At 35.1% G+C, this 24,817-nt stretch overlaps 1 protein-coding gene across 2 annotated transcripts in view; it reads left to right on the forward strand.

Annotated features, from left to right (window-relative positions):
• The first annotated feature begins 384 nt into the window (after positions 1-384).
• The window catches only part of LOC131823493 (sulfotransferase 1 family member D1), a 34,753-nt gene continuing 10,320 nt past the window's right edge, over positions 385-24,817 (forward strand). The window contains exons 1-4 of one of the 2 annotated variants that reach the window (XM_059159911.1): positions 404-534; positions 17,754-17,911; positions 19,992-20,149; positions 24,132-24,257. In XM_059159911.1, coding sequence (XP_059015894.1) covers positions 20,002-20,149; positions 24,132-24,257 — 274 coding nt within the window. In that variant the 5' untranslated portion in view covers positions 404-534; positions 17,754-17,911; positions 19,992-20,001. Of the gene's footprint in view, positions 535-17,753; positions 17,912-19,991; positions 20,150-24,131; positions 24,258-24,817 lie in introns of both variants that reach the window. The other variant, XM_059159902.1, reaches the window with a different exon arrangement.

A 24,817-nucleotide genomic window follows, 5' to 3' on the forward strand; every position in this document is an offset into this window, starting at 1 on the left:
AAGGAAAAGAATATATTACAACTTTCCTGGGTTTCCCATCCTTTTCCCCATTTCTACCCAGGGAACATGTTCCTGCTGGTTTGACTTGCCCATGCAGTTCTAGAGGTACAGATAAAGCACCTTTAAATCAGGGTTACTAATGAGAGCACAGGAGCCATGAAACATCATGTGGCTGTTTTGTATGGCTTTTACAGCTGTAGTCAGAAGCAAAAGTAAAAATAAAGGCTTCTATTTACTACACATAGGAGTTAATTCTGAATGCCAGATTTAGGAGATTTCCATGGGCTCTTTGTTTCTATCTACTACCACAAGTAATAACAAAGAGCCTTACTTAAGCATTTAATCCTTAAACCAGTAATAGATTTTCTACAGTTAATCATTAACCTCATAAAGGTCTACAGACTTTAACGTTTGCCTTCTTAATGCTTAGATGAATTGTCTTGGTTGCCTAAACAATATACAGAGGGAAATTTCTTGTACTCAATTTCTGTAGAAACAAAATCTGGACTTCCAGTTCCTCAAGACAGGCATCTGGTAAGTGACTTGCCACTATACAACTAATTTAACAACTGAAAAATGAGAAAGTCAATAATGGAAAATTCTAGTGTGGATGTTTTACTATACAAAGGGAAATATTTGGGGTTCTTAGGTCCAGATTTTCTGTCAGAAACTCGCAGGATTATTTTCCATATTTAAAATTGTGTCGCGTTGTCTACTCTACTAACTTTAGCTTTGTAAAGCTAAAACACAGTTTTTTGTTTTTTGTTTTTAAGATTTTATTTATTTATTTGACAGAGATCACAAGTAGGCAGAGAGGCAGGCAGAGAGAGAGAGGAGGAAGCAGGCTCCCTGCTGAGCAGAGAGCCCGATGTGGGACTCGATCCCAGGACCCTGAGATCATGACCTGAGCCGAAGGCAGCGGCTTAACCCACTGAGCCACCCAGGCGCCCCCTAAAACACAGTTTTAAAGGTTATTAATCATCCACCTTCTCAGTTTCTGTTTAGTTTAAAAGAATATTCTTGTATGGTCCACTGCTAGGCAAAGATACAAGTCAGCTTTTGTGTACTTCTTGAGATTCCCAAAGAATTGTATTGTACAGATGTTAGATAAATGCATTTTCCATTGATGACTGCTTTATTTCTTTTTTTTAAATATAATTTGACTATATGGCATGTTTTTCATTACAATACATGTATGACCTTCTTTTAATTTTTAAATTAGAGAACCACTAGAGCGATGTGTTCTTCAATTTCCATAAATTTTGGTAAGAGTTGAGCTATGTTGTATTTTTTTTTCACATGCACACTTCTATTGTCACTTTAATGAATAGTTACTTCAGAATGGTCTCTTCTAAAGCTCTTCGACTTTTCCCCTGGATTTATTATCAAAGCAATAGTCTAAGAACCCAGTGTCAGTAGAGAAAGTCCTAATGAATGAAGACTTACTTGATATCATTAAATTCTTATTGTAGTAATGAGAATATTAAGCATTACATTTTAATAACAGATGAAAAAGTTTAATACACTTTAAATCCAAATACTTTGATTAAAGCAATTCTAGTTAAGTTGAATTAATGTATTTAAATTAATGTCTGTGACCAACCAATGCAAGTTGTTCAATGGATAAATGTTTATAGTCATTTTCTTTTTTCTAAAAAGATACAAATATTTTCCTCAGATTCATGAAAATTTGTAAGTCAGTGTTCTGAAAATGTTCCAAAAAATATATATTTTTACTTTAATGTTATGTAGATTTGTTAGCTATCGACATGTATAAAGCTATACCGAACTTTAAAATCACTTTATCCCCCACTGAAAATGGGGATAATGTAGTTGAAGCCTGTAGTATCATATGATACCTATTTTATGTGGCTTAAGGGAAAAAAAAAAGTTCATTTGCGGTCACATGACTCGTTTAGTATTTCATGATGGCTGAGAGTATACAGAGGGTATTTTTCAACAACAATTAGACTCTGTTTTCTCTGGAATGTTGACAAATTTTTCTTTCTTCATTGCATTTAAGAGCAACTTCCTCTTGTCTTCTGAAACTTGATAGAAATAAACTTAAAAGAGTTTGAAACTGATTTCAAGTCAATAGGCAGTAGCTTTCCAAGCTTTTATAATTTTGCAGAATACTTTCAAGGATCTGTGTCCAGGCAGAACCTAACATGTTCCTGTCTAAGATGCACAACTGAGCCAAAGCCATCTACTTCTGTGAAGAACTGAAGCTTTGCTAAGCTTCACAATGTACATGTTGTATCATATCTCATAGCACCACATCTTAAGAATAGATTTTAGAGAGGAGGAGGACAGAGAAGAGAAACTTATTGTTTTGGAGAAGACTTGGTAATAAGGGATCTGAGATTGCTCAGATAAATTTCTTTATGTCTGATATAGCCACATGGGCCACTGTGTTCTTGGCAATGTGGATTTAAGGCTTGATCTACCTCCATTCTTCTCAACTTCGCAGAATTCAATGCTTTCAGTCTACATAAATGTCATTATTTCTCAAAGACACTGAATTTTGTATCCTAGCCTCCAAAGAAAGTTGGCTATAAAAATCACAGTACCCATAGAAGTTGTAGACAGATAAGAAGGAAACATTTTAATTTTTATTTATTTATTTATTTATTTGAGAGAGAGAGAGAAAGAGCAAGCACAAGCACAAGCAAGGTGAGCAACAGGCAGAGAGTGAAGCAGACTTCCTGCTGAGCCGGGAGCCTGATGTGGGACTCAATCTCAGGACCCTGAGATCATGACCTGAGCTGAAAGGAGACACTTAAACGACTGAGCCACCTAGGTGAAGAAGGAAATATTTTAAAGGAGGATGATGAAATACTTCTGTTAACAAAAGTGCTCAAGTTGGTTTAAACCTTAAAACAAAAAACATACATATATATGTATATGCACATATATACACACACTTATCTCTACACCAGTATTTCAGTACTCACACACATATATATCAAATTTCTAAAGGATGAGTTAAGAAACATAACAAATATAGACCAAGAAGACAAAAGTAACAATGCTATTGTCTCATAAGATAGGAATCAAAAGGATTAAGTGTTAGGTGAATCTATGATAATAAATATTATATTCCATAATAAACACAATCACAATTTTATATTTTAGGAAGCATATGTCCAAAGTAAAAAAAATTCATATACTGCATATGTTAAAAATTTGAAAGAAATTGATAGAAACATGTACAGAGAGAAAACTTAAACAATATTAATCTTCTAATAGATTAAATTTTTAAAAGATTTTAGAGATTTAAAAATATATTGATATTGAATTCATTTGTACATATGCATATATATATGCACATATTTATGCTTATACTATCAATAGACAACATAACTTGCAACAAATTGATCACAATCAGATATAAAATACAAAATTTATGGTGTTTACATTCTTTAGACCAGCAGATTAACATAGAGAATCTAATTAAAAATTATTGTAATATGCAACAAATTAAATTAGTAAATCAAATACTTTTTTAAAAAATAATCTATAGGTTAGCAGTCATCATATAATTAAATACAAATTATGTTGTAAATGTATATAAAACCTGGAAATATTAAAGTCTCTGGGATTTGGCCAAAACTGACCAGGGACAAATTCAAAACTTTAAATACTTTCCTATCAAATTAAAGAAGCAAAACCTAATTATTCAACTGAAAAACAAAAATAAAACAAAAAAGGAACAAGATGGTCTTCAGAATCCATGAAACTGGTTATGATATTTTTCTGAGTATAGATGACACAGGTGTACAGGTGTACATCTCAGTGATTTGACAAGTTTATACATTATTTAGGGTCACCACAAGTGTAGCTACCATCTGTTCTGTTACACGACTATTAAAATATCATTGCCTCTTTCTTAAGCTGTGCCTTTAACTCCCATGATATATTCATTCCATATCTAGAAGACTGTATTATCCCTCTCCCTTTCACTATTTTGCCCAAACCCATACCCCTCTCTCTGGCAACCATCAGTTTAGTTTGTTCTCCCTATTTATAGTTCTGATTCTTCTTTTTCTTTGTTTATTCTTTTCTTTTTTTTAGAATCCACTTTTTTTTTTTAAGATCTTATTTATTTATTTGACAGAGAGAGAGATCACAAGTAGGCAGAGAGGCAGGCAGAGAGAGGAGGAAGCAGGCTCCCTGCTGAGCAGAGAGCCCAATGCAGGGCTTGATCCCATGGCCCTGGGATCATGACCTGAGCTGAAGGCAGAGGCTTTAACCCACTGAGCCACTCAGGTGCCCCTAGAATCCACTTTTGAGTGGAATCATTCTCTGACTTATTCTCTGACTTATTTCACTTAGCATAATGCATTCTAGGTTTGCCCGTAATGCCTCAAATGGCAGAATCTCATCTTTATTTTTGTGGCTGATAAGTAGTCCATATCTTCTATAAGTAGTCCATATCTATTGATGAACACTTAGGTGGCTTTCATATCTAGGGTATTGTAAATAATGTTGCAATAAACATAGGATAAGCATGTATCTTTTTGAACTGGTGTTTTTTTTGCCCCCCTTTGGGAAGGTACCCAGTATTGGAATTATTGGATGTATGGTATTTCTATTTTTAATTTTTTGAGGAAACTGAGTACAGTTTTCCACACTGGTCGGACCAGTATATATTCCCACCAACAATGCACAAGGCTTCCTTTTTTCCCACATCCTCATCAACACTTGTTTCTTATCATTTTGATTTTAGCTATTCTAACTGGTGTGGTTTTGATTTGAATTTGCCTGATGATTCATGAGATTGAGCATCTTTTCATGTGTCTATTAGCTATCTGTATGTTCTCTTGGGAAAAGTGTTTATTCAGGTCGTCTGCCCATTTTTTAATCAGTTGGTTTGTTTCTTGGTATTGAGTATATAAATTAGTTATATATTTTGGATATTAACCCCTTATTGGATATATCATTTACAAATATCTACTCCCATTTAGTAGGTTGTCTTTCTGTTTTATTGATGGTTTTCTTTGCTGTGCAATAGCTTTTTGTTTTAATGTAGTCCCAATAGTTCGGTTTTGGTTTTGTTTCCCTTGCCTTAGGAGACATATCTAGAAAAATGTTGCTATGACTGATGTCAGAGAAATTACTGCCTGTGGTTATGATTATTTACTTCACTATGTACATGTTGTTTGATATTGGGAATTGCTTATAACATCTCCAAGCTTCAGTTTCCTTTTCTGAAAGACAAGGATAAATAATATCTATCTCAAATATTGTTATAAATGTAAATTATTATTCAAGTTATTTTTATTATTAATATTCTATTGATCTTTACTCTGTGTCAAACATTGTTCCAAATACTTCCTTCCTTCTTTTTTAAAGATTTTATTTATTTGAGAGAGAGAGAGTATGTGCATGTGCACACATGTGCACATGAACAGGACCAAGAGGAGGGGCAGCAAAGAGAAGAAGAAATAGGTTCCCCACTGAGCAGGGGCCATGGGGCTCAATCCCAGGACACTGGAATCATGACCTGGGCCAAAGGCAGATGCTTAACCAACTGAGCCACCCAGGCATCCCTACTTATTTAATTTTTACAGCTATTCAATGTGATGGGACATAAAATAATTCCCATTTTACAGATGAGAATAATCTGGCAAAGAAAATTTACATAAATTATTCAAAATCACATTTGAAAGGTCCTTTTGAAAACTGGCTCCAATCCATTGTAGGTGCTCCTGAAATGTTTATTTCTCTACCTTCTCCTATCTACCCCTGCCCCTTTTGATCTTATAAAACAGAAACTTTTATTCAACTCTTTTCCAACTCTGTAGATACTATCTTTCTGCAGGAGAAATCCAAATCTCCTACTTTTCAGGTAAAATCATACAGCACCATGGTGACGGAAAAACCAAATTTTAAAGAAAGAAACAAAGCAAAATAGACCTAAAGAAAAAAAAAAACCATACACAAGCACATATGACACAATTATATTTTTAAAGAAGATACATGTTTGTTACCCTATTCCTAACATTTCATTTAGGCTTACAAACAAGCCGACCCAATTTAAAGCAGAGTTGTTTATGCTTCAGGAACTGAAATGATGACCTCACCATTTTCTTCCATTGCTATGGTACTGGAGAGCTGTTTTCTGGATTTTATTAGGCCCTGGGGATTGCAGATGGAGAAGAGTATAATTAACTCTTCACCATCAAATTCTTATATAAAAGATTTGGGCGATAAAAGAGTGACTAGAAGCAGATGACATCCAGTACTTCCTGCCTATGTACAAAGAGGGCCTGAGGATATCAAGTAATAGGGTCCATCTAACTTGGGAATGTCTGTATGAGATGGAGAAGACAGGCAGATGCAATTATCTCCACTTAAAGGCTAAAGTCGCCAAGCACTTTTAGGGTTAATTACTTGCTCAAGACTGATTATAAAGTGTAGATTAAGTATAAAAACCTTGACCCATAATCTCTTTTCATGGGACTGACCCATAATCTCTTGTCATGGGACAGAATAGTTCTCCAGGTGAAAGAGAATTTTTTTTTTTTTCCTGATTTGAGTCAGGGTTGAAATTTAAAAAGAGGATGAATTTTGAGATTATGAGGGTATAAGTGGTGATAATATGATAACTCTTTTAGAAATACATGTTAGCATGTGGCATTTTCATACACATTAAATTATTTCATTTATGAGATTTTTTTCAAGTTTTATTTAAATTCTAGTTAGTTTCATTTATGAGATTGTAACAATGACCATGACACAATGACAATGATTCTATGAAATGGATACTATCTGGTCAGATAAAGTGTTCTATGCTCAAAAAATGTTCACTTGCCCAAAACTGCATATTTGGTAAGTTCTAGATTTTTCTAACCATGGCCTTTCCAGCAACAAAGTGAGTGATTTCACCATTAGATGTGTTAATATCCAGGATTTGAAATCTGACTTTACCATATATACGTTTTATGTCATAGGGCAAGTTTCTTACACTCTGAAGATTTCCAGTGATAATATGAATTTCAAAGCTATTAAGTTGAAATGGAAAAACACAATGTGGAAATTATAATGACTATAAGTGCCCATAAATCTTAATATTCTTCATTTATTATGCCTTAATGTTAAACCATATTATCTTAGCCATTTAATTTGACAACATAAGCTACAATCATTTGTAAGATACAATGTGTGGGAAAAGAACATGTTCTCATTTCTGTGTATACAGCAAATAAACAAAAAACAACAACCAAAAGGCAACTAATTGGATAATTTATTACAGAGATAAATTTCCAAGGTCATGTGAGAAATATAGAATATTCTGTATTATTTGAGATTTCATGAGTGGGAAGCTTTTATAAATGTGCACTTTGAATTTTGATCGAAGTGATGCAGTGTTTTAATTATTGGCTCCTAACAGAATTTTTTCGCAATAGAGTGTTCTGTTAAACATCTTCCTCCTTTCTTGTTTCTATTTTTGTGACTTAAAGCATATATTCATTTTAGTTAGAATTATGTAATGTTAGAGGTGAAACAAATAGGAGTGACAATTTCGTGCATTTCCCACATTTTTTAGACAGGTAAAATATGGCTCAGAAATATGAGGTGAGTAGCTCAGGGCTCTACTGCTGATATAGAGAGAGTCGTGAGAGAGATGTGTGTGCCCAAATGTCTCTCTTCAGGTTCCTTGTATTGTTGAAACAGTTGAGTTTTTACACATTTAAAAAGGAGTTAATAAAATCTGTCCCATTTAGACCAAGAATCTGTTGAATATCAAAATATTGTCACTTTCCAGGAGAATAATGTATTGATTATTGTGACCTTAATATTAATATTTTTATGGTTAAGGCATATCATATCCTCAGGTTCAAGATTTCATTATTTTAACTCATTAATGGGCATGAAAGTCAATTGTTTTGTTCAATTAACATGGTCTAACATTAGCTTTTATCAGTGCAAAGAATATTAAGTAGTTTCCAAGGGCTTATAATGATCTTCCAGAGGAAGTTAAATTTCAAGGGACATTTTCAGAGAAGTAAACAAAAGAGACCCAAGGGAAACAATCATCTTCTTTCAACATATCCTGAGCTCTTATCAACTCAATTTCTCTCACATAGTAAGTTCTACGCAACTCAAATATACCATTCTTTTAATGATTTTTTGGCTCTGATTCTTAACTTGGGGATATTCATTTAAAGCTCTCAGGAGTTTAAAGGTAAGTTAAATATGACTGCATGTTTTACACAAATACTTCTGCTTAGAGCTTTTTAGGAGTCATGATGCTAATTTAGAATATTAAGCTCATGCAAAATCTGAATTAGATTGAGGAAATATTAAAATACATCCACTGATCACCTTTAATATATAATTTATAATAACCAAATATTGTTAAAAACACAAATATTCCAAAAGTTACAAAAAACTGTATATAAACTAAAATATTTCATTATACAGTTTTCACACATGAAACAAAGTTAAAAATGTAGAATTTCTCCCCTTAGAAATTGTTCCAAATAAAATTTTAGATGAAACATATGAATAAATGAGGATAAATATTATTAAAACAAGTCATTAGCATGATTCAGTTTTTCTAAAAATCATTTCATATGCATTTTAGCAGATGATATCTCTATGTAGTTATAAAATACTTTAGTGTGTGTGAGACATTGGGTAGAAAGGATTACTGTTTTTTTCCTGTCTTCTACTAGAATAGTCTTCTGTATCTATTATTAGCCAAACCTCATGGTCAAAATCAAATCACACCTTTTGTTCTACAGATTAGGTGACTACCTCCACATAATTCGGCACTTTGTATTAGGAATTGTCTTCATTGTTTAGACTTAGAAGGTAGTATAGGACAGTGATTAAGATCACCGTCCTTGCAATCAAGACTATCAGGGTTCAAACGCAGTCCTGCTACTTACTGACGGGTATGATCTGGGCAAGTTCCTCTATACTAATTTCCCCCTTTATTAATGGGTATAATAGGACTAAACTTAGAGCATTTTTATGAGGAATTAAATAACAAAATGCTTCATTAAAGCAGGGCTGTGTAAATGTGTGTAAATGTGTGTGCATTTTGCATAATGATTTAGAATGCAAGCTCCTTCTCCATCGGATGTATGACTTACTGATACTTTTCAGGACATCCCAAAGTGCTGGCTTAATAATTATAATTACAGTGGTAAGATAAAATAATTTAATCCCTGATTATCCCACCTAGAATATTGCATAAGCTTCATTTCATTTCAGTATGCTTATCTGTATCAATAAAGTAAAGGCTTTGGGATTACAAACTCAAATATTTGTTCCAATATTGGGACAATGAATCTAAATTCTTATCAAGGAAACAGACAGATAATAACAACACACTGAAATATGTGAAGTAGTATCAGTCTATTCAGGATATGGAAATGGAAAAAAGAAGGTAATTGATTTTGTCTTTAGGTCACTAGGAAGTCTTCTCAGAGGATGTGAAATTTGTGTAAGATTTTGAGGAGTGAATAGAAGTTTTCCAGATACACAAGAGAGGAGTATCATCTCCAAGACAGAAAATGCTGGTGTCATAGTTGGATGTGAGGGGTGGAGCTATCTATACAGATGGAGAAATGGATAGAGAGATAGAGATGGTTTTTTTCATTGTCTTGTTGCTGGAGGCTAACGTCCAAGTGAGGAAGAGATAAACAGGGTGGCAGAGATTAAATGTGAAAACTAGGGGAAAGTTCTTTACACTTTATCCTTTTGACTTTGGGGTTGTGATCAGGTTTTAAAGATCATACTGGTAGTTGGCAGGTGGAGGCAGAGGAACTGAGTTTGGAGATAAGAAACTAAAACTAATTTTAAGACCATTGACACAGTACAAGGTGGATGACTAAAAGGACATAAAGAAAGGCAAATTAGGGGCACTCATAATAATGATATATACATATTATATACATACATAATGATATCTATTATGATAATTAATAATGACTACCTCTTACCAAATATACCATATGTTTTATCAATATACACATTATATGCATCATCTTATTTCACCAAGATAGCTCTATAAATTGAATAAATAATTAACTCTGTTTTAAGATTAAGAAATTGAAATTTGTGTTTATGATATGTCCAGAGTCCCACTGATAGTACATGATGAATCTGGCATATGAACTTTGAATCTACAGACCTTACAGTCTAAACCACTAAGCTAGTTCATAAAGAAAAGCTGTTTTCCCAGGAATACTTGAAAGATAAAAATAATCAGATTTATGAGCCATCTGGGTTAAGGAGATTCGAGAAGGAGGAATCTAAGATGACTCACAGATTTCTGACTTGAGTAGTGGAATGAATGTGGTATTACCAGAATATGAGATACACAAAGAATCTAGGACAAGAACTAGTTCAGTGGTGAGCAAAGCTAATAAGTTAAACTGCGGTTACTGAATTTGAGAAGTTGAGGAACTTTGGAGGAACTAAGAGAGCCAAATATGGGACTTCAAAGAGAAATGACACTTCTGGTCTAAATAGATAGAAATATTCCTTTGTGAAATTGAGAATTAACAAAGAGATAGGAGATCAGTCAGAATTTGATAACATGGAAATCAAGAGAGGAGAAATTCAGAATATATGGAATTCATCACTTATATTGTATTTGATCATTGCAAGGGCACCAGAAAGTTACAAGAAGAATTATATAAATTTCCTTATTTACATTCATCACTTCTTAATTCTTCCTCACATTTCCATATTAATTCAATTACATGATTCCTCTGTTCAAAATCTTAAGTGGCCCTTTGTTTCTTTATTAATTGAATACAAACTGGGCAGTCCAACATTCACAGCTGTCCGCAATAAGGGCAATTTTTCAGTAATGTCTTTCATTACCCACTAGATAGAAAATTTTATAGGGGGAAAAAGCTTTACTGTCTTTTGCCTGACCAATTGTTGGCACATGGATGACACTTACTGGGTATCATTAAAGGAGTCAATGAATGCGTGGGACACCTTCCTAAACCTATAGCAACTTTCAGTCAACATGATCCGCTCATCCTTTCTTGAACATATCTTATACTTCTCTTCTCCTTTACCATTGTTCATGCGTGCACACTGTCATGAATAATCCTAATGTCTATGCTCATTAAAATACTACCAACCCCTCATATATTATCTCAAATGTTACCATCCTTTTCCAGGTCTTTCCTAATGTCCCCATTTGCTGTCTTTCTTTTTTGAATCTTTATAAAAAATATTTTTTGATACTTATATTCATTCAGATTTGACATATAAATGTTTTTTTCTTTTTTTTAAATGGTTACCCCCATCCCTCCTTTCCTGACTTAGCAATTACCTGGGAGATATAGATGAAGGCATTATTTTTCCAGGGTAATGTCAGAATAAAGGAAAGGAAAAGAAGAAAGAGTTTCATTTTTAAAGTATGAAGTCCTTATGGACATTGGGGAGGGTATGTGCTATGGTGAGTGCTATAAAGTGTGTAAACCTGGCGATTCACAGACTTCTACCCCTGGGGCTAATAATACATTATATGTTTATTAAAAAATTAAAAAAAACAAAGTATGAAGTCCTGACTTTTTTGTCTTGGGTAGAAGCAGTCTCTCTCAATGTCAGCTACTTCTCTTCCTCATCAATTTGTTGTAGAGGTCTTCAGCATCTCTACAGGACCAGGCGTCATATGGAACCTTCTTCAGCTATGTGATGTGTACCCAAAGCATAATACCTTTTAGTTTTATAGCAGTGTCAGTGGTCAGGAGCACTCAGTAAGGTTCTTTTTAATGGGGCTTGAAGGCTGTTTTCCTCTGATGAGGTTCTACAACACCCAGTCATTGAGATCCAGACTATGACCAGCAGGACCCCATGAATTTAGATACAAAAGCCTTCTTTAACCTGCTGGTAACAGGCTTGAGCATAAGATATTAGAGATTTACAGTCATTGGTCATACTAACATAAGATGACAAGGGACCCAGCAGAAGGTTTTATACTGAAAGAATTTTAAGAACTTTGTAAGTTTTTTGTTAAGGCTCATAAGATTTATCTAGTGAAATGGGTGCCTCCATCACTAAAGATCATGCACAGTATACTCCAAGTGGGGAACACAATTTCCAACAGTTTCTTTGCTACAGTGGGGCCATTAGCCTTGCAGCAGGGGAAATTTCAGCCCATCTGGGAAACACTCATCCAATAACTAGCTCATATTGGTAACCCACACTAAGAGGCAATTGAATGAAGTCCAGCTGTGGGTGTTCAAAGAGTCCAGAGGGAGGAGTCTGTCCTCTGAGAACAAAAATTATTTTTCCAAAATTAAGGACCTGAAAAGTCAGACATCGCTGATAGACTACTTTTACAGTTTTGCAGAAGACTTTCCACCAATGTCTGTTCATAATTTCATAATTTGGGTCATCTTAAATGCATTATGGAAAAAACTGTAAAAACTGAAAAATGGGGTTTGTCAGGGAGTTGGGAAGAACCAAACAGGTGTCTTGGTTTTCCCAGAGTCCTAACATTCCTTAATTCACAACCATTATTTATTCATTTTACTTTCTGATTTTGAAACAAACCATTGCTATGTTTCAAGGCCATCAGGATGGCAAAAGTCAGAAAACGAGGGGTCAGTTTTTGCAGAACCAGAATGAGCTTTATCTACATGTGCCACAATCTTACAAATACAGTATAAAGAAGACTTAGTATTATTTATTTGACAATGCTTCTCATGTAAATTACATATCAAATAAGCTTGATTAATTTAAAACCCCTTTGAAATATTTCAGTGAAAAAGACTTCATTTAGAATTTGATTTGAGAAGTTTGTCAAAAATGTTATAAACAACCTTATAGCACTTCACTAAATGAGATCACAAATTATTATAATCATGACCTGAGCCGAAGACAGATGCTTAACTGACAGACTCACCTAGGTGACCTCTAGACATTAATTAAACAACTCATCATTTAATTTAGCATAACTTTAAGGTTTTAGCTTACCAAAAAGATCTAGGAAAACTAAGCAGACATAAATACTGCTGAAAAGAATAGCCTGTAGAGCTGACTTTTGTTTTATAAGAGGGTGTGTAAGATAAGGATAGTTTTTTCTCAAGTCCTCAAAGAATTGGGTGGTACCTTAATTGACATTATAGGTTGGTCTACCTATCCAACTACATTATCCTTAATTTGCTTCTTTCACTCTGCAAACATATATTTAATTTTAAATATTTCTGGCAATATTAAATAACCCCACTCAGGTGTAAGATGGGTTCCCAAAGATGGTTCAAAAAATATTACCTTCTCAAAAACCAGAGTCACTTACAAAAATAGCAAACAGAACAAAACCCACCAAAAATAAAACACCAAAAACCAAAAACCAAAAAACCAAAAAAACTCCCAAAAAACAAAAAACCAAAAAACAAAACAAAAACAAAACAAAAACCCAACAGCCTACATGTTCCAGGCAGGCAGAAAGCCAAGCACAATTATGAAAATGAGACAAGCAAGAAAGCCATTTCTATCTCTGGGAGAGAAAAATTCAATTAACAATGGGCTTTGAATTTGGAAAGGAAAGGTCAATTTGACATTTTATTTTATAATCTCTACTGAGCACTACAAACAGAGATTAGGAAGAATTGATTCTAAGAGAAATAAGAGTGAGAGAAAGACAAATGCCATATGATTTTACTCACATGTGGAATTTAAGAAACAAAACAGATGAACATAGGAGAAGGGGGACAAAGAGAGGGAGGGAAACCATAAGGAACTCTTAACTGTAGAGAACGAAGTGAGGGTTGATGGAGGGGAGGTAGGCAGGGGGATTGGCTAAATGGATGATGGGTAATAAGGAGGGCACTTGTTACAATGAGCACTGGGTGTTATATATAAGTAATGAATCACTAAATTCTACTCCTCTGAAACCAATATTGTACTATATGTTAACTATTTATTTAAATAAAAACCTGATACCAAAACCAACCAACCAACCAAATAAATAAATAAATAATAAATTACAGGGATTGCAATATTAATATTAGCTTATTTTATGACATGCTGACTTTTGAGTAAGATTATTATACTACTGCCAAGTAGAAGATATTGGAATTTAGGGTATTTAATAGTATTGTATAAAAATACCATATATGCAATTCATTATGATAAATTATGCACATTTCCCCTTCATCTTTCTTATTTTTGTATTCAATGTATTGTCATAGAAATTTGGAATCCATTTTTAAGATATTTATATGCAAAGATAAAACAAAGAAAAGGAAGAACTCATTCTAGTAAGAATATTTATCTTTTGCCAAATGCAGAAGAATGAAAATGGGCCATTTCCTTATACCATACATAAAAAGAGAGACTCAAACTGGATGAAAGACCTAAATGTGAGACAGGAGTCCAACAAAACCCTTGAAGAGAACACAGGCAGCAACCTCTTTGACCTTGGCTGCAGCAACTTCTTGCTAGACATGTCTCCAAGGACAAGGGAAACAAAGGCAGAAATTAACATTTAGGACTTCATCAACTTAAAAAGCTTTTGCACAGCAAAAGAAATAGTCAACAAAACCAAAAGACAACCAAGAGATATATGCAAATGTCTTATTAGATAAAGGGCTAGTATCCAAAATCTATAAAGAACTTATCGAACTCAACACCAGAAGAACAAATAAACCAGTTAAGAAATGAGGAGACATGAACAGAAATTTTTCCAAAGAAGACATCCAAATGGCCAACAAACATATGAAAAAATGCTCAACATCACTTGGCATTAGCGAAATACAGATCAAAACCACAATGAGATACCACCTCATACCAATTAGAATGGTTAAAATTAACAGGTCAGGAAATGGATGTTGACAAGAATGTGGAAAAAGGAGAACCCTTTTACACTTGGTGGAAATGCAAGCTGGTGCAGTCATTCTGGAAAACAGTATGGAGATTCCTCAAAAAGTTCAAAACAGAGCTACTCCACCATCCAACAACTGCACTACTGGGTATTTACCCCGAAAATACAAATGTAGTGTTCTGAAGAGGTACCTGCAACTCAATGTTTATAGCAGTAATGCTCACAATAGCCAAACTGTGTAAAGAGCCAAGATATGTGTTGACAGATGAATGGATAAAGAATATGTGGTATGTATATGCAATAGAATATTATTCAGCCATTACAAAGGATGAATACTTACCACTTACATCAACGTGGATAGAACTAGAGGATATTATGCTAAGCAAAATAAGTCAATCAGAGAAAGACAATTATATGGTCTTACTCCTATGTGGAATTTAAGAAACAAAACAGAGGATCATAGGGGAAGGGAGGGAAGAATAATTTCTAAGATGAAGTTAGAGAGGGAGATAAACCATAAGAGACTCTTCATCATGGGAAATAAACTGAGAATTGCTGGAAGGCCAGGGGAATGGGGAATGGGGTAACTGGGTGATGGGCATTAAGGAGGGCACATGATGTAAAGAGCACTGGGTATTATAAAAGATTGATGAATCACTGAACTCCACCTCTGAAACTAATAATACACTATATGTTAATTAGCTCATTTTATTTAAATTTTTAAAAATGAGGAGAGCCTGGGTAGCTCAGTGGGTTAAAGCCTCTACCTTCAGCTCAGGTCATGATTCCAGAGTCCTGGGATCGAGCTCCGCATCGGGCTCTCTGCTCAGCCGGAAGCCTGCTTCCCCTTCTCTCTGCCTGCCTCTCTGCCTACTTGTGTCCTCTATCCGTCAAATAAAAAAATAAATAAATCTTAAAAAAAAAAAATTTTTAAATGAGAAAATAAAATAATTTTTACCTTTTGCTGACTTCTACTTCAACCTGTGCCCACTAATTTTTGCAGATTTTGGCCTCCAAGATTCCTTTAGCAATAGCCTTAATTTATATAAATTAAGACAAACTAACATGTGCACCTTAACACGCCTGCAGTAAGCAAAACATGTCACTATGGACTGGCCAAGAGAAGTCCCTATGCAGGCCACCAGCAATTCCCAATGTGGACTAAATCAGCAGACTCCATTCAGGGAGACTTTGGACAGGAAATGGAAATGTAGCTTGAATGCAACAGAGCTGAAACCAAGGGGACTTACCAATAGCCTTCCAAAAGGGCAATAAAAACAATGGACTCAAAAGGGCTTGAGAGTGCCACACCCATGTTTCTTGTTGTCTCTGAATATCATTTACTTTGGATCTCAAATCTGCTAACAAAATTCAACTGAGCAAGTCTTAAGATCTAATTTATTAAATGATTCATAATTTGGGTAGCCTCCCATCTGGCAAGTAGAGAGGAGCTCCCTTCTGTTGTTACTGGTGAGTTTCTAAAGAGATTTACAGTTAAGGTAGGGCCTAGATAACATAGTAAGAAAAACATATTTGGGAGGAAAGAAATGACCTCGGATTTAAATGTTTTAAATTTGTGGAACAGTTATGACACTCATGGAAATGTTCAATATGTAAGTCTTTGTCAGGCTGGTGATATATATGTGTAGATCAGCATGTGGAGTGTGTTTACAGAGTAGATAAGAAGGCTGAAGCTACATTTGAGGCCTATCACATTAAAGGTGTAGACACTCACTTATCTGTCCTTTCTGTATGTATTCTAGTTATTATTCTTCTCTTACTACTTAACTCTTCATTTTTTATCACTTCACCATGTCTATTTTTCTTCATTGTACTTATCCCCATATATTGTCTATTCCTCATTTATCTAACTGCACATGGACTGTAAGCTCCATAAAAGTAGATATTTCATCTGTAAATTTTCCTGTAGCTTCCACAGGATGTTGGATAATACAGTATGAACTGTATACTACAGTTAAAAAAAAAAAAAGGAAAACACCAAAATACCAATGGCTTAACATAATGAAGAATTTATTTTCACTGTCGCAGTCTGAAGCAGGGTGGGAAGATCACCACAGTCTTGAGTCTGGGCATCTGAACACACAGACTAGAAGGGCTCTGTGACCATGGAAGAGAGGACTGGAGGTCAAGGAAAGGATTTACATCACCCACAGCTCAGGGACCAGAACTTAGTCACATGCTCCCAATCTAGCTCTAAGGGAGACTAAAAAATATACTTTCTGTACTTAGGAAAAAAAAAAGGTGTTGTAAATGCATGGCATTTCCTCTACTCCAGTCCTTGCCTGCAAACAGCATTTGGTACTTAGTACTTCCCAGCAAATATTATTAAAAAAAAAAAAAAATCAGAATTTGTTATTTAGGAATCGAGGGGAAGAAAAGGGAGATAATATCTAACCATGAGCTTTTAAAACTTTGTTTCTTTTATTTTTTATGCTTTCTTTTCACAGATATCCATGAAAATTAGCAAGTATTAATAGGAAATATGGTAGTAGCAATACCGTTAAATCTTAACCCAATGCCGCCATAAATTTACTTTAGAGGTAGAGAAAACCCGAGAAACAACTTAATATTTATTACCTATTGTATTGCATTTATAAATCCCAAGACTTTTGGTAAAAGCAAAATAGAAATATTTAAATATATGCTGCTCCCCAGTGATGCTCATGAACATCCAGAACTACAGTGTATCACTACTTTTTCATATCAGGACAGAACTCTTGTTGGAACTGTGCGTCACGGTGGGTCAGTGGACTTCGTTGTTTGGGTGGAAAATGCCTGAAACCCCAATATATTTCAGACACACTTAATTACACAGAAAAAGTCCTGAAGTCTCTAGTGTCTTACCACATAACTTGGCAAAGTATTTAGAAACTCCTCATCAGCACTCTATGCTCATATGCCTTATTTCTCTCTCCCATTTTAGGGTCAATGCACGTGCTTTTTCCTGGCTGGAAAGTTTGCCTCCTCTCCGAATTAACACTTACTTATTTCCCAGGGGAAATATTTCTGTCAAGTTCCCTCTATTTATGGATATATTTCTGCTTCCTAGACCTTATCACCAATGAAAATTTCAGTTTATTGGTATGATTGTTTGGCTGGTATCTCTCTTTCCTCTTTACTTCTAAGCACCATGAACTAGCCACAAGTTTTTATATTCATTAGATTCCCTCGTGAAAAGAGTCTGCCAGAAATTCAATAAATATTTTTGAATTAATAAATTAATTTTGCCTTCATGACATTATCTGTTATGTTAGTGTGTACAATTGTATTGAAAAACAAAATAAAACAAGTAACAAAATCAAGAGCAACAACACCTTGTTCTAGAAAACAAACAGAAACCTGCTAGCTAGCCAAGCATGGACTTGTATATTTTGTCTTTTGTTCTATGATACACTTTTTTTTTTTAAGATTTTATTTATTTATTTGACAGAGATCACGAGTAGGCAGAGAGGCAGGCAGAGAGAGAGAGAGAGAGAGAAGCAGGCTCCCTGCTGAGCAGAGCACCCGGTGGGGGCTCCATCCCAGGACCCTGAGATCATAACCTGAGCCGAAGGCAGCTGGTTAACCAACTGAGCCACCCAGGCGCCCCAGTGATACACTATGTTACACTTTGACATAATGGAGAACATAACTGGGATTATTCTGGGTAGTATGAACAATATTAATTTTTATATAACAATATTAAATTTTTATGATATTAATTTTATATTAATTTTTATAATCTGTGAATATGGAAGATCTTTCCATTTATTTGTGCCTTCTTCAATTTATTGCATTAATGTCTTCGAGTTTTCAGTGTACAGTTCTTTCAGCTCTTTGGTTAAATTTATTCTGAGGTATTTTATTATTTTTGATGCATATGGATTTGTAAATGGATTGTCTTCTTTATTTTTCTGATAGTTGGTTAGCATATAGAAACACAAAAGATTTAGTATGTTGATTTGGTATCCTGCAACTAGTTATAACCTTTTAAAATAAAAATTATTTGCGTGGGGCAGAGTAGAGGTGGAGTTGGGAGGTCATGAAAAAAAAATGGTAAGAAATTGCGTATCTGAAAATGTTCAAGAGAAGTTCAGCAAGTGCCATAGGACCTCATGAAACCTTATAAACTTGAGCTTGTTAGATAATCTCTGTTTTTCTAGAACTTCACAGAAAGAAAAATAAACACTCCAGCTGCTGCAAAATTGGGAAAACAACAACATGTTTTGAAGTAGGACTTAGGATATCTAGCTCAAGTTCTTCTACATCCTACATATGATAGCAAAAGAGACATAAAAGTACCTTTATTAGAGTCATGCTCAGAATAGAAAATGACACGTCACCAATGTTAAAAAGTTCATCAGAGCAGTCTATCTCCGATGCTACACGTACCTCCAGTTTGTTTCTTTTACCCAGCCTTTTTGGTCATTTAGTTCCTCTTTCCCACCCTCCCTCTATCCATACTCTCCTTCTTGTGGACTGTTGCATATAATTTAGATGAAATAATTGACCAGTCCCACCTAGAAATTTAAAGGAAGGAAGTACTACGTTAGGCTACTCTTCAGTTTTCAGTTAAAAAGACCCACTGCAGTTATAAGGCTTATTTAAATTTCCCTGCAATGAATGGGCAGTTCTGTGGTTCTTATATTCCCTTTACTCCAAAATCCAATACTTTTAGTATCTATCCCAGCACTCTGTGCCCAAAGCAATGTTGTGTACAATTCAAAGTACCAGTGGAAGGTGTTGATATTTAACATATAAGCAGCGTATAAAAAACAAGTCCTGCAAGACCTTATTAGTTTGTGTGCTCATTTTTTTCCCACTGATTTGTAATGTACAGGAAGGTGATCTGGTGCTGTTGGATCTATAGTAATCAAATACTAATTTATTTAATAAAATATCAATTTATTTTTATTTTTTAATATTTTATTTATTTACGAGAGAGAGAAAGAGAGAGAGAAAGAGGAGAGAGGGAGCAGGGGCAGGGGAGAGGGGCAGAGGGAGAGGGAGAAGCAGGTGGACTCCTGAGGAGAAAGCCTGACTTAGGGCTCAATCCCAGGATGCTGGGATCATGACCTGAGCTGAAGGCAGATGCTTAACCAACTAAGCCACCCAGGAGCCCCATTATTAATATTATTAAAACAAAGACTCCTTAACATGCTTCCCTTTGTTTAAAATCTAGTTTCTGAAAAATGGACAAGAAGCTGGATATCTACAGGAGGGAGTTAGTGGATGTTCAGGGTGTCCCACTCTTCTGGAGCATTGCTGAGGAGTGGTCCCAGGTGGAGACCTTTGAGAGTCGACCAGATGACCTTCTGATCGCCACCTACCCTAAATCTGGTAAGATCTTTTAATGTATTTGCACGCATTAATTGCTTATAGATCCATGTGTATAAGCCCACTGATCTTCTGATCATTGGTCAAGGGTACGCAGTAGCAGTTGCTGGGACAGTTTTGTTGCAAATCAGATAAACTCACTTTCTTTTCTAAAACACCTTCATTTGAATGGGGGCTAACCTGAGGGAAAATTAATGTTGTTGTCTTATTTTCCTTTGTAAATTCAAATAAAAATTATTAAAACTGCATATACTCTGATTGGCTAGTTTTGGTTCGTTTTTACTGTATATTTATAGTAATAAAATCATGCAGCAATAAAAAAATAAATAAAACTGCATATCTAAAATTATTTAGATTCTTTAGGATCTTTACATATCTATATTCCTTCTATGCATTTTAATGTTTACATATTTTGTTCATTGTATTTTAAATGTACTGGGTAAATATTAATATTTTATTATTTTAAAGACATTATAAATGCATTTAGAAATATTTTGTTATACTGTTAAACAGCTACTGACGTCGGTATGTGATCGCAGAAAGGAGAATTTAAGATGCCTCAGTAAGAATCAATAATTTTTATTTCTCCAGATCTTTTTATGACAGAGTCTTCCATTTACTTAGTGATAGATGTAGAGAGAGATAGAGAATGGGTTTTCTCCTCCTTTTATCCACTTAATTAACTCAAGCCTGTAGCCAATCAACTGTTCCAGTTGTTAAATTCCGTAAAGTCAACTTTCTTTTATATTTCTGCTTCATTTCTTAAAGGACTTAAGGACAAGAAGTTTTTAATAAGTACATTGATTACTAATATGATAAATATTATATTAAATATTAAAATTCCTTCATAGGGCTATGTAACAAAGCCTGGGAGGAAACACCTGAATTTTTGGAGATTCTAATATCAGGATAACAACACTGTTATGAAAACAAAGAGATCCTCTCAGGAAAGAAACAAATGTATAATACAGACCTTTGAAGAAATAGAAAACAAGCTCTTTTTTTTTTTTTTTTTTAGATTTTATTTATTTATTTTTCAGAGAGAGAGAGAGAGAGAGCGAGCACAGGCACAGGCAGGCAGAGTGGCAGCAGAGGCAGAGGGAGAAGCAGGCTCCCTGCCCAGCAAGGAGCCGGATATGGGACCTGATCCCAGGACGCCTGGATCATGACCTGAGCCGAAGGTAGAGGCTTAACCAACTGAGTCACCCAGGCATCCTGCAAGCTTGTTTTTGTAAACGCTTATTTTTTCTTTCTTTTCTTACTATACACATTGTTCTCTAAGCCATCCACCAATCCCAAATTGTTTGGAACCAAAACTGCTCTGCATCTCCTTGTTGAGATACAAATTTAGAAAACGTTGGGCAGTTACTGAAAATGTACATGCTCTTTTGTTTTCACTATTTTAAAAAACATATTCACAGGCAGAAACCCGTTAAGATCATCTTTGGAAGGTATAATATAATCATACAAACAGTTTATATACGAAAGTGCTCTTTGAAGCTGGATTTCTTCTAAAAAAGCTGATGGCTAGATGGCTACACATAAAGTAATTATATACTCTTGGTCATTTTTGCCTTTGATTTTTTTCCCTTTACAAACTGTTGAGAACGTGTTTTAAAGTTATTAATATATCAGTTCCCTGTTAATTTTGTTATAAAGGACTAAAGCTAATTTACTCCATATATGAGGTAAATCACGTGTCCCCCCGCCCCCCAAAATTATGGAAAATAAACATTTCTAATTTGAAGCATAGATAAGCGGCATTTCGTTCCATCATATTTCAGTGACAGGAAATGAAATGTGTTCTGTTGTACTTTGGAATTTACTGACAGGAAATGAAATGTGTTCTGTTGTACTTTGGAATTTAGGTCTTTCTCTCTCTCTCTTTTTTTTAAGATTTTTTATTTATTTATTTGACAGAGAGAGACAGAGGGAGAGAGAGTGAGAGAGGGAACAGCAAGCAGGGGTAGTGGAGAGGCAGAAGCAGGCTTCCTGCAGAGCAGGGAGCCCGATGCAGGGCTGGATCCCAGGATCCTGGGATCATGAGCTGAGCTAAAGGCAGACGCTTAATGACTGAGCCACCCAGGTGCCCCACTCTTCTTCTTCTTCTTCTTTTTTTTTTTTTTTTTTTAAGATTTTATTTATTTATTTGACAGAGACACAGCAGGAGAGGGGACATAAGCAGGGGGAATGGAGAGGGAGAAGCAGGCCTCCTGCAGAGCAGGGAGCCCGATGTGGGGCTGGATCCCAGGACCCTGAGATCATGACCTGAGCCAAAGGCAGATGCTTAATGACTGAGCCACCAAGGTGCCCTAGAATTTAGGTCTCTTTTTCCCAAGGCATCATTGCTTAAGACTAAGCAAGATGAGGCAACAAACTCTTCAAGGATAGTATTAATTTCACTCACCTTTTTCTTAGTACTGGAATTGTCTCTGTTAGAGGGATGAGCGAGATAGTCCCACATTCATGATTTAGGGATGAAAAGAAGGAAAAATTATCCACAAGAAAGGACTAAAAAGGAGGCCTAAAGTACTCTAATCTGTGGAACTAATCAAAGGTACATCTTTGTGAGGTCATTGGCCAAAAATCTACACAGTACGTAGATTAATTACCTAAGTTAATTTTGAGTTTTCGCCCATGGTTATTCACTTTACAGACTATCATTCCTTACATGTTTGATAAAGGGGAAGAGAATGGGAACAGTTAAGAAGATATTTTTCTCCAATCTTAAAATTGCTTTGTCAGCCTATCCTGAATAACCTGATATTGAATACTGTAGATAATTAAAGAGGCCATATCCTTAAATACAGACTTATGATGATGTTCCCGCCCTATAAACTCATCATAATTTTAAAATGTATTTGATACTGAACCATCATAGATTAGCCTAGCCTACCTTAAATGTGTTCAGCACAATTATACTAGCCTGTAATTGGGCAAAACTAATGCAAAGCTTGTTTTATAATAAAGTGCTGAATAGCTCATGTAATCTATTGAATACTGTACTGTAAGTGAAAAACAGAATGGTTGTGTGGGTATAGACCGGTTATAAGTTGTTATGAGACCAGAATCAGTTGTTTATCTTGTTGACTGGGAGCTGCACCTAGCTGCCTCTGCCCAGCGTCCTGAGAGAAAGCTTCATATTGCTTATCACTAGCCCAGGAGAAGATCAAAATTTAAAATTCAAAGTTCAGTTTCTAAGTACAAACGCCTATGAGTTTCACACCACCGTAAAGTCGAAAAATCCTAAGTTGAACCGTTGTCGGTAGGTGATCAACCGTACTTTGGATCCATTTCTCAAGGTTAAAGAGACACAATCTCAGAAAAAGCAGAGTGACTCCATCCACTCCGCTCACTTAGGATCAATGGGTCTTTTGTTTGTGAGTAGCACCTGGTCACCACAGAGGCAAAGTTCTCTTTGTATCTTTCTTCACACCTCCACCGAATGTTTTTCCTGATACTCTTCAGCCCCCGAAGTCTGATCATATTTTTGATATTAATAAAAACTGTACAAGTTTCTAGTCAGACTACTTGAAATTGGCTGCTTCCCTCTGCCTTCCACTCAGAAGGGTGTGCTACATGACTTACAGACTGTCTCTTAGATCACCCACATCTTACTTCCCTTTTAAGACTTACTTTATGATTATTTTAATCAGGCTTCCTGTCGCTCTCTCACAAATACACATGTTCAAGATAGATAAGGATCTTTCTTCAGAAAAGTGGTAAGAGAAAAGGGGGATGGAAAGGAAGACCTTTTTGTTTTTGATATTGTACAACTTCTCTACCTATATTGACCTTCTTATATCCTTTTTTTTTTAAATTTTTTTATTTTTTATAAACATATATTTTTATCCCCAAGGGTACAGGTCTGTGAATCACCAGGTTTACACACTTCACAGCACTCACCAAAGCACATACTTATATCCTTTTTGACGGAGAAGTTGATAGTTGTTCCATTTTTCTTTTTTTTTTTTTTTGCCCATAGGAACAACCTGGGTCAGTGAAATATTGGATTTGATCTATAACAATGGGGATGTGGAGAAATGTAAGCGGGACGCAATATACAAACGAGTGCCGTTCATGGAATTGATTGTTCCTGGAATCGAGAATGGTATTTTCCCTGAATTTTCCTGTTTACCATAGGGATAAATCCCCCTATCATTTCGTGGTGTTTGGAGGAGTCATGATGGACTGCTATAGACAGATCTTGGACAGTTAAATCCTGAGTGTTTCTAACAGAAGAGCAAGAATTCGGTTGTACTTAGAACCATATTATACTCCTCTTGCACCCAAAGATAATATCTGCATAAGAGGAGATTTTGACAACTATATATGTTTTCTTAATTGCACAGACGGAGCTCCTCAACATTTAAATGTACACTCGTTATATACAGAAAATTGTCTGATCCAATATAAAATCATGTCTACTGCTTGTTAGCTGACGTTCACAGGCTCAAGAAACAGAATTATGGATGATCTTGTATTATTAAAATTTTAAAAAATTAGTTATGAGCTTTATGGCTTAATTCAATCTTATAATTTGCATATAAGAAAGCTGGAGAGGGGTTTTGAAATCTTCAGTTCAGCTTCCCCATATAGTAAATGAGAAAAGAAAGATTAATGAAGGAAAAATTTGGATGTCTTGACATTTTCCTATTGTTGTTTCTGCCT

Source organism: Mustela lutreola, chromosome 1 (assembly GCF_030435805.1).
Source record: "Mustela lutreola isolate mMusLut2 chromosome 1, mMusLut2.pri, whole genome shotgun sequence".
Classification (NCBI taxonomy): Eukaryota; Metazoa; Chordata; class Mammalia; order Carnivora; family Mustelidae; genus Mustela; species Mustela lutreola.